Below are 15,003 nucleotides of genomic sequence, written 5' to 3' on the forward strand. Positions count from 1 at the left end.
ATCCTCATCCTCCTCCACCTCCTCCTCATCCTCGTCCTCCTCGTCCTCCAGTAGTGGGCCCTGGCTGGCCACATTTGTACCTGGCCTCTGCTGTTGCAAAAAACCTCCCTCTGAGTCACTTCGAAGAGACTGGCCTGAAAGTGCTAAAAATGACCCCTCTTCCTCATCCTCCTCCTCCTCCTCCTGGGCCACCTCCTGTTCCATCATCGCCCTAAGTGTTTTCTCAAGGAGACATAGAAGTGGTATTGTAACGCTGATAACGGTGTCATCGCCACTGGCCATGTTGGTGGAGTACTCGAAACAGCGCAACAGGGCACACAGGTCTCGCATGGAGGCCCAGTCATTGGTGGTGAAGTGGTGCTGTTCTGTAGTGCGACTGACCCGTGCGTGCTGCAGCTGAAACTCCACTATGGCCTGCTGCTGCTCGCACAGTCTGTCCAGCATGTGCAAGGTGGAGTTCCACCTGGTGGGCACGTCGCATATGAGGCGGTGAGCGGGAAGGCCGAAGTTACGCTGTAGCGCAGACAGGCGAGCAGCGGCAGGATGTGAACGCCGGAAGCGCGAACAGACGGCCCGCACTTTATGCAGCAGCTCTGACATGTCGGGGTAGTTGTGAATGAACTTCTGCACCACCAAATTCAGCACATGCGCCAAGCAAGGGATGTGCGTCAAATTGGCTAGTCCCAGAGCTGCAACGAGATTTCGCCCATTATCACACACCACCAGGCCGGGCTTGAGGCTCACCGGCAGCAACCACTCGTCGGTCTGTTGTTCAATACCCCGCCACAACTCCTGTGCGGTGTGGGGCCTGTCCCCCAAACATATGAGTTTCAGAATGGCCTGCTGACGTTTACCCCGGGCTGTGCTGAAGTTGGTGGTGAAGGTGTGTGGCTGACTGGATGAGCAGGTGGAAGAAGAGGAGGAGGAAGCCGAGAAGGAGGAGGTGGCAACAGGAGGCAAAGAATGTTGCCCTGCGATCCTTGGCGGCGGCAGGACGTGCGCCAAACAGCTCTCCGCCTGGGGCCCAGCTGCCACTACATTTACCCAGTGTGCAGTTAGGGAGATATAGCGTCCCTGGCCGTGCTTACTGGTCCACGTATCTGTGGTTAGGTGGACCTTGCTACAGATGGCGTTGCGCAGTGCACACTTGATTTTATCGGATACTTGGTTGTGCAGGGAAGGCACGGCTCTCTTGGAGAAGTAGTGCCGGCTGGGAACAACATACTGTGGGACAGCAAGCGACATGAGCTGTTTGAAGCTGTCTGTGTCCACCAGCCTAAATGACAGCATTTCATAGGCCAGTAGTTTAGAAATGCTGGCATTCAGGGCCAGGGATCGAGGGTGGCTAGGTGGGAATTTACGCTTTCTATCAAATGTTTGTGAGATGGAGAGCTGAACGCTGGCGTGTGACATGGTTGAGACGCTTGGTGACGGAGGTGGTGGTGGTGGTGTTGGTGGTACATCCCCTGTTTGCTGGGCGGCAGGTGCCAACGTTCCTCCAGAGGCGGAGGAAGAGGCCGAGGCGGCAGCAGCAGAATAGGCCGAGGCGGCAGCAGCAGAAGAGGTAGCAGGGGGAGCCTGAGTGACTTCCTTGGTTTTAAGGTGTTTACTCCACTGCAGTTCATGCTTTGCATGCAGGTGCCTGGTCATGCAGGTTGTGCTCAGGTTCAGAACGTTAATGCCTCGCTTCAGGCTCTGATGGCACAGCGTGCAAACCACTCGGGTCTTGTCGTCAGCACATTGTTTGAAGAAGTGCCATGCCAGGGAACTCCTTGAAGCTGCCTTTGGGGTGCTCGGTCCCAGATGGCGGCGGTCAGTAGCAGGCGGAGTCTCTTGGCGGCGGGTGTTCTGCTTTTGCCCACTGCTCCCTCTTTTGCTACGCTGTTGGCTCGGTCTCACCACTGCCTCTTCCTCCGAACTGTGAAAGTCAGTGGCACGACCTTCATTCCATGTGGGGTCTAGGACCTCATCGTCCCCTGCATCGTCTTCCACCCAGTCTTGATCCCTGACCTCCTGTTCAGTCTGCACACTGCAGAAAGACGCAGCAGTTGGCACCTGTGTTTCGTCATCATCAGAGACATGCTGAGGTGGTATTCCCATGTCCTCATCATCAGGAAACATAAGTGGTTGTGCGTCAGTGCATTCTATGTCTTTCACCGCTGGGGAAGGGCTAGGTGGATGCCCTTGGGAAACCCTGCCAGCGGAGTCTTCAAACAGCATAAGAGACTGCTGCATAACTTGAGGCTGAGACAGTTTCCCTGGTATGCATGGGGGTGATGTGACAGACTGATGGGGTTGGTTTTCAGGCGCCATCTGTGCGCTTTCTGCAGAAGACTGGGTGGGAGATAATGTGAACGTGCTGGATCCACTGTCGGCCACCCAATTGACTAATGCCTGTACCTGCTCAGGCCTTACCATCCTTAGAACGGCATTGGGCCCCACCATATATCGCTGTAAATTCTGGCGGCTACTGGGACCTGAGGTAGTTGGTACACTAGGACGTGTGGATGTGGCAGAACGGCCACGTCCTCTCCCAGCACCAGAGGGTCCACTAACACCACCACGACCATGTCCACGTCCGCGTCCCTTACTAGATGTTTTTCTCATTGTTATGGTTCACCACAACAACAAATATATTATTTGGCCCAATGTATTGTATTCAAATTCAGCGGGATATAAATTTGAGGCCTAGTATTTAGGCGCTGGGTGACCGGTATGGATTTAGTGACAGAATTAGACTTGGAAATGCACAGAAGCGTGTGTGTGAAGTTATTCTGAATGACCCAATGTGCACCTTGAATATTATATACCCTTTTTGGGATAGATTTCAAATAGCTCTGATATAGCAGGAACCACTAAATTATGAAATTGCTAAATTGGGAATTGTACTTCAACCCAGAACAAAAAATGTGCTTTGACGGGCACTAAATAACTTTCCCAGCTACAACAGTACAGCGGTAACGAGAGATTTAGAGGGATTTAAATTTGAGGCCTAGTATTTAGGCGCTGGGTGACAGGTATGGGTTTAGTGACAGAATTAGACTTGGAAATACACAGTAGCGGGTGTGTGTGAAGTTATTCTGAATGACCCAATGTGCACCTTCAATATTATATACCCTTTTTGGGATAGATTTCAAATAGCTCTGATATAGCAGGAACCACTAAATTATGAAATTGCTAAATTGGGAATTGTACTTCAACCCAGAACAAAAAATGTGCTTTGACGGACACTAAATATCTTGCCCAGCAACAACAGTACAGCGGTGGGTAACGAGAGATTTAGAGGGATTTAAATTTGAGGCCTAGTATTTAGGCGCTGGGTCACCGGTATGGATTTAGTGACAGAATTAGACTTGGAAATGCACAGAAGCGTGTGTGTGAAGTTATTCTGAATGACCCTATGTGCACCTTCAATATTATATACCCTTTTAGGGATAGATTTCAAATAGCTCTGATATAGCAGAAACCACTAAATTATGAAATTGCTAAATTGGGAATTGTACTTCAACCCAGAACAAAAAATGTGCTTTGACGGACACTAAATATCTTGCCCAGCAACAACAGTACAGCGGTGGGTAACGAGAGATTTAGAGGGATTTAAATTTGAGGCCTAGTATTTAGGCGCTGGGTGACAGGTATGGGTTTAGTGACAGAATTAGACTTGGAAATACACAGTAGCGGGTGTGTGTGAAGTTATTCTGAATGACCCAATGTGCACCTTCAATATTATATACCCTTTTTGGGATAGATTTCAAATAGCTCTGATATAGCAGGAACCACTAAATTATGAAATTGCTAAATTGGGAATTGTACTTCAACCCAGAACAAAAAATGTGCTTTAACGGACACTAAATATCTTGCCCAGCAACAACAGTACAGCGGTGGGTAACGAGAGATTTAGAGGGATTTAAATTTGAGGCCTAGTATTTAGGCGCTGGGTCACCGGTATGGATTTAGTGACAGAATTAGACTTGGAAATGCACAGAAGCGTGTGTGTGAAGTTATTCTGAATGACCCTATGTGCACCTTCAATATTATATACCCTTTTAGGGATAGATTTCAAATAGCTCTGATATAGCAGAAACCACTAAATTATGAAATTGCTAAATTGGGAATTGTACTTCAACCCAGAACAAAAAATGTGCTTTGACGGACACTAAATATCTTGCCCAGCAACAACAGTACAGCGGTGGGTAACGAGAGATTTCGAGGGATTTAAATTTGAGGCCTAGTATTTAGGCGCTGGGTCACCGGTATGGATTTAGTGACAGAATTAGACTTGGAAATGCACAGAAGCGTGTGTGTGAAGTTATTCTGAATGACCCTATGTGCACCTTCAATATTATATACCCTTTTAGGGATAGATTTCAAATAGCTCTGATATAGCAGAAACCACTAAATTATGAAATTGCTAAATTGGGAATTGTACTTCAACCCAGAACAAAAAATGTGCTTTGACGGACACTAAATATCTTGCCCAGCAACAACAGTACAGTGGTGGGTAACGAGAGATTTAGAGGGATTTAAATTTGAGGCCTAGTATTTAGGCGCTGGGTCACCGGTATGGATTTAGTGACAGAATTAGACTTGGAAATGCACAGAAGCGTGTGTGTGAAGTTATTCTGAATGACCCTATGTGCACCTTCAATATTATATACCCTTTTAGGGATAGATTTCAAATAGCTCTGATATAGCAGAAACCACTAAATTATGAAATTGCTAAATTGGGAATTGTACTTCAACCCAGAACAAAAAATGTGCTTTGACGGACACTAAATATCTTGCCCAGCAACAACAGTACAGCGGTGGGTAACGAGAGATTTAGAGGGATTTAAATTTGAGGCCTAGTATTTAGGCGCTGGGTGACAGGTATGGGTTTAGTGACAGAATTAGACTTGGAAATACACAGTAGCGGGTGTGTGTGAAGTTATTCTGAATGACCCAATGTGCACCTTCAATATTATATACCCTTTTTGGGATAGATTTCAAATAGCTCTGATATAGCAGGAACCACTAAATTATGAAATTGCTAAATTGGGAATTGTATTTCAACCCAGAACAAGAAATGTGCTTGAACGGACACTAAATAACTCGCCCAGCTACAGCACTAGGGACAGATTTAGCTGGATATAAATTTGAGGCCTAGTATTTAGGCGCTGGGTGACCGGTATGGATTTAGTGACAGAATTAGACTGGGATATGGCCAAAAAATGAACAGACTATTGCTGGTTAAATGCACTTGGTGTGACAGCTTCACCCTGATGTAGGCTTTAGCCAAAAAACAACCACACCATTGAGGGTTAAATGCACTTGGTGACAGGCGCAGCTTGCCCCTGATTTTGTATATGGCCAAAAAATGAACAGACTATTGCTGGTTAAATGCACTTGGTGTGACAGCTTCACCCTGATGTAGGCTTTAGCCAAAAAACAACCACACCATTGAGGGTTAAATGCACTTGGTGACAGGCGCAGCTTGCCCCTGATTTTGTATATGGCCAAAAAATGAACAGACTATTGCTGGTTAAATGCACTTGGTGTGACAGCTTCACCCTGATGTAGGCTTTAGCCAAAAAACAACCACACCATTGAGGGTTAAATGCACTTGGTGACAGGCGCAGCTTGCCCCTGATTTTGTATATGGCCAAAAAATGAACAGACTATTGCTGGTTAAATGCACTTGGTGTGACAGCTTCACCCTGATGTAGGCTTTAGCCAAAAAACAACCACACCATTGAGGGTTAAATGCACTTGGTCGCAGCTTGTGCTGGCGCACCACAAGACACAAAATGGCCGCCGATCACCCCAGAAAAATGAGACTGACAAACGGTCTGTGCAGCCTAAAAACAGTGAGCAATTGAGGATCAGCAGCTCAATGATCCACAGCTGCAGATCGATCAGTTAATCAAGTCCTTTGGAGGAGTTAATCTGCCTAATCTCGCCCTACTGTCGCAGCCGCAACCTCTCCCTACGCTAATCAGAGCAGAGTGACGGGCGGCGCTATGTGACTCCAGCTTAAATAGAGGCTGGGTCACATGGTGCTCTGGCCAATCACAGCCATGCCAATAGTAGGCATGGCTGTGATGGCCTCTTGGGGCAAGTAGTATGACGCTTGTTGATTGGCTGCTTTGCAGCCTTTCAAAAAGCGCCAAGAAAGCGTCACAAAAGCGCGAAGAAAGCGACGAACACCGAACCCGAACCCGGACTTTTACGAAAATGTCCGGGTTCGGGTCCGTGTCACGGACACCCCAAAATTCGGTACGAACCCGAACTATACAGTTCGAGTTCGCTCATCCCTAATCACTAATTTGTGGGACCAACCATCCTCATAACACTACTAGTAAAGGTGGGAATGTATATAAGCAGCATGATCAGTGTGTCCCACTAACTAAACCCACCAACACTGGGGGGCATACCACCACAAGGTCCAGAGTCTGAACCTGAGTGGGGTACTGTACAACTGGATACCTGGTGTAGCACCAGATACTGCCTTAATTAACAGTGGATGTCAGCGCGCATAACATCCACTGCACTGAAACAATTTAGGTGCGGAACTGAGACAAAATTAATGGGAGCCGCTGAGTTTGACTGGTGTGTCAAAATCACTGACTCATCTGACACACGCAGAGGGTGAAACCCCGCCCCGCCGCCCCCCCCGCATTCACAGCATTGAAAGCGTTTTGCGCCGCAGTCAAAAGGGAACTTCAGGGCGGCTCTATATAAACATGACATCGGAGTATTAATACCTAAAATATTGTAAGTGGAATGGGATAAAGAAAAAGGAGAAGAAAAAAAGAGAACGAGTGTTAACACACCGCAAAACAAAACACAGCGGTAGGGAGCCAATTGGATTCAGAGGATCATAACACTTGATAAGCATAAACACAATAGACGTATATGAGGCCAAATACATATTCATATGAATGGCACAAAAGAAATGGCATCATTGAGGCCAGATGGTTTGATGGTGTTTGATCATTGGGACATACTCAAATCTGATCCAGACGTTGAGAATATGATTCCAGCCAGACTATCCATCACCTATCGACGTAGCAACAATTTACGAGACATGTTGACACATAGTCTATATCAAAGTCCAAAACAATAGTCTGGTAGCGGATTTCCCTTACAGGGACATTCCCCTGTGGATCTTGCAAGTTATGTGGCATTATAGACAAGACCTATTTTATTAGGTCATTTTTCAACTGCAAGTCAGTTGGTGTGATTTATTTGATGACATGTGTCTGTGGCATCAAATATGTCGGCAAAACTATTAGGGAGCTCAGACGTGTATAGGGGAGCATGTTACTGACATTAAAAACTTTAAAGACACCCCTATTGAACGTCATGTGTCTGACTGTCACAGTGGCAAAGTGTCATCTGTTAAGTTTCAGGTGATTGATTCTGTAAAAAAAAGTCATCAAGCGGCGGTGATTATGACGGCATCCTCCTGCAGAAAGAGGCGCAATGGATTTTTTCTTTAAACACCATCAAACCATCTGGCCTCAATGATGCCATTTATTTTGTGCCATTCATATGAATATGTATTTGGCCTCATATACGTCTATTGTGTTTATGATTATCATACCGTTGTGTTTTGCTTTGTGTTAACACTCGTTCTCTTTTTTCTTCTCCTTTTTCTTTATCCCATTCCACTTACAATATTTTAGGAATTGAAACTCTGATGGCATTTTCATACAGAGCCGCCATGAAGTTCCCTTTGGACTGCGGCGCATAGCGCTTTTCCCAGGACTGACGTAGCTCCGCCTGCTTGTTTGTCAGCCAATGGATGATTCTTAGTGAAGGAAAGAGGTTCTGCGTCGGCGCGAAATCACTAGTAAAGACGGTCTTAATGGATGAATTCTTCTTGTTTAATAAATTATTAAACAAGAAGAATTCATCCATTAAGACCATCTCTACTGATTCTCTAGTGATTTTTTCCATCTCTAGTGATTTTGCGCCGACGCAGAACCTCTTTCCTTCACTACGAATTTCTTTTGGGGGACTGGACATCCCATCCAAGAGACTACACAATCTGCGGCTGCAGTCCTAGTATAAAGGTCTTATTTCTATTAAGTCTACAGTAGAGTTGTGCCTGCTGGAGCACAACTCTATAAGGTGAGTTTGGACATTTCTCACTTGATAATATTACCTGGTTGAACATATTACCCTATTGTGCGCTCTTTTTCCTCTCTATTTCCCTCTTCCGGAGGGAATTTAGATTCGTGGTGGACGGCTTAGGCAGGGCTGTAGGTTCCAGTCATTATGCCGTGCCTCAGGAATTCAGTCACAAGCAGGTCACCCTACCTCTGCCCTCTCTTTGTAGCCTTAAGTGAACACCTACATCAGAGGCTGTGGGCTCCAGTTACGGTGCATGTTGCGCCTGATGAAGTGCACCTCTGTGCATGGAAACGCGTTGAGCATAGACCACATAGGACTGTCAGATGAGTCAGTGATTTTGACACACCAGTCAAACTCAGAGGCTCCCATTAATTTTGTCTCAGTCCCACACCTGAATTGTTTCAGTGCAGTGGATGTTATGCGCGCTGACATCCACTGTTAAGGCGATATCTGGCGATATTTGGCGCTACACCTGGTACCAGGTATCCAGTTGTACAGTACCCCAACCAGGTTCAGACTCTGGACCTTGTGGTGGTATTCCCCCCAGTGTTGGGTTTAATTTGTGGGACACACTGATCATGCTGCTTATTTACATTTCCACCTTTACTAGTGGTGTTATGAGGATGGTTGGTCCCACAAATTAGTGACGTTTCATTCAGCTGCTTATTGCAGTGTGGGTAGACACCCCTATATTTTATTCGAACATCATAATAAAACATTTGTTATTTTGTTTTAGCGTAATTTTCTTATATATATTTATCTAGTTTATATTACATAAGCACCTCCAAATTACTTTATAACTGAATTGGTACTTAAAAAAATGATATATTTTTTTTTGAAATGTTGAAAAATGTAATCTAAAATTCTAAGCCATCTAACATCCAAAATAAAGTAAAAAATACCTACAAAATGAAGCCAACATATAGTAGACATATTGAAAATGTAAAGTAATAACTATTTTGTGAGGTACAGATACCTTAAGAGCAGAGAAATTCATATTTGGCAGACAGGCCCAAAAAATTCTGTACAAAATGTATTTGCCAAGAATTTCAAATTTGCTAAATAAATGTAGCATTAGCACCAGAATGTTTTCTATAATTATGGCCTTATTGTACTTTGTGTTTGCAGAGTGCTGTTGCATTGTCTTTTTTTCTTAGTGACGCATGACGTCATCACACCGACCGGCCTGATGACGTAATCTCGGGCCATGCAAGATTTCGATTTCGCTCCAGATCTTCAAGCAAGATGGCGGTGACCGGTCCATTGTGAGCAAATGGAGGAGGTAAGTATGATAAAAAAAAAAAAAATTCTGTAAATTTCACACAGTTTTTACTCTCAGATGCTGAGATCATGTATGAACGCGGCATCTGAGGGGTACATTGATGGGGAGAGGCACATCGCTCCTTGATGTAACAAACTAAGTGTTATGTAACATCAGCGTTATGGATTCCGTTATGTCTTTCAGTTATAACATGGTTATAATGGAAAATAACGGAATCCATAAGACAAAAACAAAACGGAAGCCTTTAAGAGCCATTCCGTTGTGATCCTTCATAATATAGGTCTATGGGCAACATAACGGATCCGTCCTGGTTTCCATTATGCAGGAGTCCAGTCCTGCATAATAGAAACTAGACAGATCCGTTATGCTGCCCATAAACTTTTTTGGGGAAAATTCAGCGAAGCAGCCAAATCGAATTTCCCAATACTTCGCTCATCTCTAGTGATTAGCTCCAGAAATGTGTCTATATTTGCGTATTGTGAAAATGGATGGGTAAATGTCAATTTAGGTCTAAAGTGGGGGTACTAGCGAGACGCTACATTTCCTTCTGTAGTTCTTCCAATAGTTTCATTGCCTCTTTCTCTTTGTTTTTGCAATATATCGTAGAGTCTCTTTCTTCTATGTTGTGTACTTTATGGGGTGCCAGCTTCCGGGCAAAAAAAAATTAAATCTTTTACCCATGTAAAACAATTGAAGGCCGGAGCTGGTGTGAAGGAGAAGCCTTTACATATAGAGTTTGTGTCTAGAAGCAAGTTTTACTCTTGATAAATGAATAATCTGCATTTTTTGTTTGATTTCATTTTACTCTTTTAGCTTGGTTTATATTATTGCAGCTGCTATACAAACTCTCTGCAAAACTGTCCATGCAGGCAATACAGGAAGGTTTGAGTCCACAATATGGCAGCTGCCAGGGATGGGTATAAAAATAGAAAAGAAAATAGCAAACATATTACAGTATTAATTTTGTTTACATCTATCATAAACTGGAGGTATTCCAAATGTGGACATTTATGTTTTGTCCTTTGGTTATGCCATAAATATCTGACCCAATATGGAGAACTTAGGTCATGCTGGCCCCACAACCTGGTGTAGAATTAATTCAGAGGTAATCGTTGCTTGATTGTTTATGTTACTATTATAGAAGTAAATGGAGAAAGCCACCTCTCTGATCATTCTCTACCTTGATGAAGATGCCTGTTGGGTCAGGAGTCAATGAACCTACAGTACATTCTCCACAGAGGTGGGACATGCAACCATCTAATATTTATGGCATTTTCTGTAGGTATGGCATGTCCCAGTTGAGAACACCCTCTTAACCACGTCACGCCCCTTGGTTTATATTTATGCATGAAATGGTTAATAGGGTGCATAAGACGTTAAGACGTATATGGAGCAGACTCAGGAGCTGAGCCCACTTCATACACAGTGAGTGCAGACTGTATAACACAGCTGTCACCTGGCTTCAGCGATCAGGATTGGCAATAACTCCAATCCCAGCCATTTATCTTCTCATAGGAGCAGCCAAAAGTGACCACAGCATCTTTGCAGTTAAACAGAAGGAGAGGGGGTGTGATCATGGTGAGGATAATGGTAAAATCACAATACAGAAGCTACCATACGTGGCCTGGTCCTGGAGGGTGTTAAACTAAAATTAAACACATTAAACATTCTGTAAGGCTTTGTTCACATTGGTTGCATATACTCTGTGTATTAGGAAGTTTTAGGCTACTTTCACACCAGCGTTTCAGTGTCCGCCTGTGAGATCCGTTTCAAGGATCTCACAAGCGGCCCCAAACAGATCAGTTTAGCCCCAATGCATTCTGAATAAATGCGGATCCGTTCAGAATGCATCAGTTTGGCTCCGTTCCGCCGCCGCTCCGCTTTGGAGGCGGACACCAAAATGCTGCTTGCAACGTTTTGGGGTCCGCCTGGCGGTGCAGAGCCATAAGGATCCGTCCTGACTTACAATGTAAGTCAATGTGGACAGATCCGTTTGACGTTGACACAATATGGTGCAATTGCAAACGTATTAGACTTAGACTTTTTTTTACATAGAATGCAGACGGATCCGTTCTGAACGGATACTATCATTTGCATTTATAGGTGCGGATCCGTCTGTGCAGATACCAGACGGATCCGCACCTAACACAGGTGTGAAAGTAGTCTTAACCATTCACTCTCAAAAAATTTACTGCGTAAACTGACCTGCAGAGAAAATTTTAAATCCACAGCATATCAATATACGCTGTGAAAATCCACCAAAGATTTCACCCTTTGTAATGCATAGGGTGAAATCTGCAGCAAAACCTGCATTAACTCCACAGCAAAATCCTCAGAGTAAGGCCGAATGCACACAGCCGTGTTTTCACGGGCTGGATTCCTGCTGAGAGCAGGAGCGCATGGCGTCATTGGTTGCTATGACGCTGTGCGCTTCCTGCTGCCGGCGCAATACAGTAATACACTGTTATGATCTATACCAGTGTACTACTGTATTGCGGCGGCAGCAGGAAGCGCACGGTGTCATAGCAACCAATGACGCCCTGCGCTCCTGCTCTCAGCAGGAATCCAGCCCGTGGTTCCACGGTCCGCTCACGGCCGTGTGCATTCGGCCTAAGGCCTCTTTCACACTACCGTATGGCTTTCAGTGTTTTGCGGTCTGTTTTACACGGATCCTTTGTTCCGTTTTTTTGTTTCTGTTGTGTTTCCGTTTTTCCATATGGCATATACAGTGTACAGCAATTACATAGAAAAAATTGGGCTGGGCATAACATTTTCAATAGATGGTTCCGCAAACGGATACGGAAGACATACGGATGCATTTCCGTATGTGTTCCATTATTTTTTTGCAGACCCATCGACTTGAATGCAGCCACCGAACGTGATTTGCGGGCAATAATAGGACATGTTCTATCTTTCAACGGAACGGAAAAACGGAAATACGGAAACGGAATGCATACGGAGTACAAAAAACGGGAAAAAAAACGGTAGTGTGAAAGAGGCCTAAATTCCAGCATTTTTCACCACACAAGGATCTTCCAAGACACTTCTGGTGTCTGGATACAGTAACAGAACCAAGCTTACTGCACACATACAGTACCAGAACCAAACCTGTAACAAGGTTACAACACTGGCAGCAGCATTACTTGGTGGTAGCAGCAATAAATCGGATCACTCGGTGCACACACCTATGTTTGACACTTACCTCTCTTGAAGCATTTTGGATATTCCAGATTTCCTTCATTACAAGTAATTCTCATCTGTGTGTCAGGAAGAGCTTCATATCCAGGTTTACAAATAAACTCTATAGTCTCACCATGTCTACTGTAAAACTTTCTATCAGGTCTCCACTTTAGTTGTATATTATTACTTTCCATGTCCCTTTCCTTTGCAGTACACGGCTCTGAAACATAAAGTAGTCACTGTAACTCTATTATACAAATCACTTTTTACATACAGGACAATTACAGCCAGTCCGTCTTACCTCGGACAATAATACCACATTTTTTACCTTGACTTTGTCATTTTAAATGCATCTACCACTGTAAAATAAAACTATGGTAAAATGAAACTTTAACTGTATGGAAAACTATTAAAATGTTAAAAATATTAAGGCAGAATAAGAAAAAAGAAAAAGATTAAAATACTGAAAGACTGAAAAAAAAAAAAAAAAAACATTTATACCCCCTGAACCTTTCACATTTTTTCACGTTAAACCCACAAACTTAAATATATTTTGTAGGGATTTTATGTGATAGACCAACACAAAGTACTAAGTACGTACAGTATGTATGAAGTGAAAAGAACATGATTAGTGTTGAGCAAATCAAAGTTGAACAAGTGGAATATATTCCGAATTTCAGGAAACTTTTGATTAGTCATGAATCCGAATTTCCTTGCGCTTTTTTGTAATGAATTGAATATTTCCCAAAATGACTGTTGCACATCTTACAAAGTGATAGTAAAAAGCCCAGGAATGAAGGATCACTCATAATGCAGTGCAGCCAGCCAATCAGCAGATGGCCAACCCCTGTGATGTCACAGGCCTATAAAAAGCCTCATTCTGGCTGGTCCATTTTAAGCCTCATGCACGTGTCCGTGAAACACGGTCTGTGTGATACCGGCCTGGATTTCTTCTGAGTGCAGGAGCGCACGGCGTCATTGGTTGCTATGACGCCGTGCGCTTACTGCTGCTGCCGTAGTACAGTAACACACTGGTATAGATCACACCAGTGTATTACTGTACTGCGGCGGCAGCAGGAAGCGCACGGCGTCATAGCAACCAATGACGCCGTGCGCTCCTGCTTTTAGAAGAAATCCAGGCCGGTATCACACAGTCCGTATTTCACGGACATGTGCATGAGGCCTTATTGTGTACTTAGTGCAGGAAGAGATGCACTAGGGACAGGCACTAGGGACAGTGATTAGGAAAGACTTTATTTGCAAAATGTAAATTTTGTGTAGGGAGATAATCGGTAGACTTTATCCACACAATTGTGAGAGTGAAGGGGCCAATAGAACAGTGTAAAGATTAGCTAATAGATAAACCATTCTATTACACATTGCAGTAGTAGTAAGAGTAGATATGTTTCGTCAAAGTGACAGGTACCACGCCCCTTTTTACACGCCCCCTTTTATATAGCTTGATATAAATTTGATATAGCTTGATATAAATTTGATATCAAAGCTGCTATAAAATTGATATCGTCTGGTATTGGATTTATATAGTTTGATACTAGTTTATAATGGCACTTCTCAGATGTCTGCTAGACTGCATCTCATATATTGGCACCTCTTAAATGTTTGATAAAACTGACGAACACAAAAATTTTCCCAGATATGTCAGTCTGTATTTGTGTAAACAAACCTTTTCTAATGCAACGACCGATTGCCGGCAGATGGCTTAATTAAAGAGTTTCCCAGCCCATGCCACCCGATCTGCGTCTCAGATGTCTGCTAAAATGCTTCTCATATATTGGCACCTCTTAGAAGTTTCATAAATTGCAGAACACAAATGTCTTTAAACATATTTCTAAAAGCTATTTTCCCAGATCTCTCACAGTCTCTATTTGTGTAAACAAACCTGGCCTAATTCCAGATTTTTCCCAGACTTCTCACAAACGAGCGGCTATACAAGGGCATGACCTCTGTCATGGATATCAAAAACACAGCTTTTAGACCGGCCAAACGATTTATCCTGGTAATCGATACTTTTTCTACAGACAGGCTCATTAAAACAGCTGGCCGTTTTCCCACGGTCTCTGAGATATAAAAGCTACCCAGTTTTATATGAATTTGATATGAATTTATATCAATTCAAGTTGATAACTTGAGGCTCATTAAAACAGCTGGCCATTTTTCCAGGCCTGTATTCATATACTTGATTTAACCCCCCTTATAAAATCTCATTTTATATAAAACTTCATAAAGGAGTTGCAAAATATCTCCTTAAGATATAAAAGCTACCCAGTTTTATATGAATTTGATATGAATTTATATCAATTCATATTGATAAGTTGATAAGTTTCATTTAAATAAATGCAAAAGACACTCATAAGTCCTTTTTATGAATTAATCTTAATTCATAAAAGGACTATAATAAAACA

General features: G+C 43.5%; 1 protein-coding gene across 2 annotated transcripts in view; it reads right to left on the reverse strand.

Annotated features, from left to right (window-relative positions):
* Window positions 1–15,003, reverse strand: part of LOC122943120 (coagulation factor XIII B chain-like) — a 447,010-nt gene that overhangs the window by 40,402 nt on the left and 391,605 nt on the right. For both annotated transcript variants that reach the window (XM_044300587.1, XM_044300586.1), the window contains exon 14: window positions 12,603–12,800. In XM_044300587.1, coding sequence (XP_044156522.1) covers window positions 12,603–12,800 — 198 coding nt within the window. The remainder of the gene's footprint in view (window positions 1–12,602; window positions 12,801–15,003) is intronic.

The sequence above is a fragment of the Bufo gargarizans genome, chromosome 7 (genome assembly GCF_014858855.1).
Source record: "Bufo gargarizans isolate SCDJY-AF-19 chromosome 7, ASM1485885v1, whole genome shotgun sequence".
Lineage (NCBI taxonomy): Eukaryota > Metazoa > Chordata > Amphibia > Anura > Bufonidae > Bufo > Bufo gargarizans.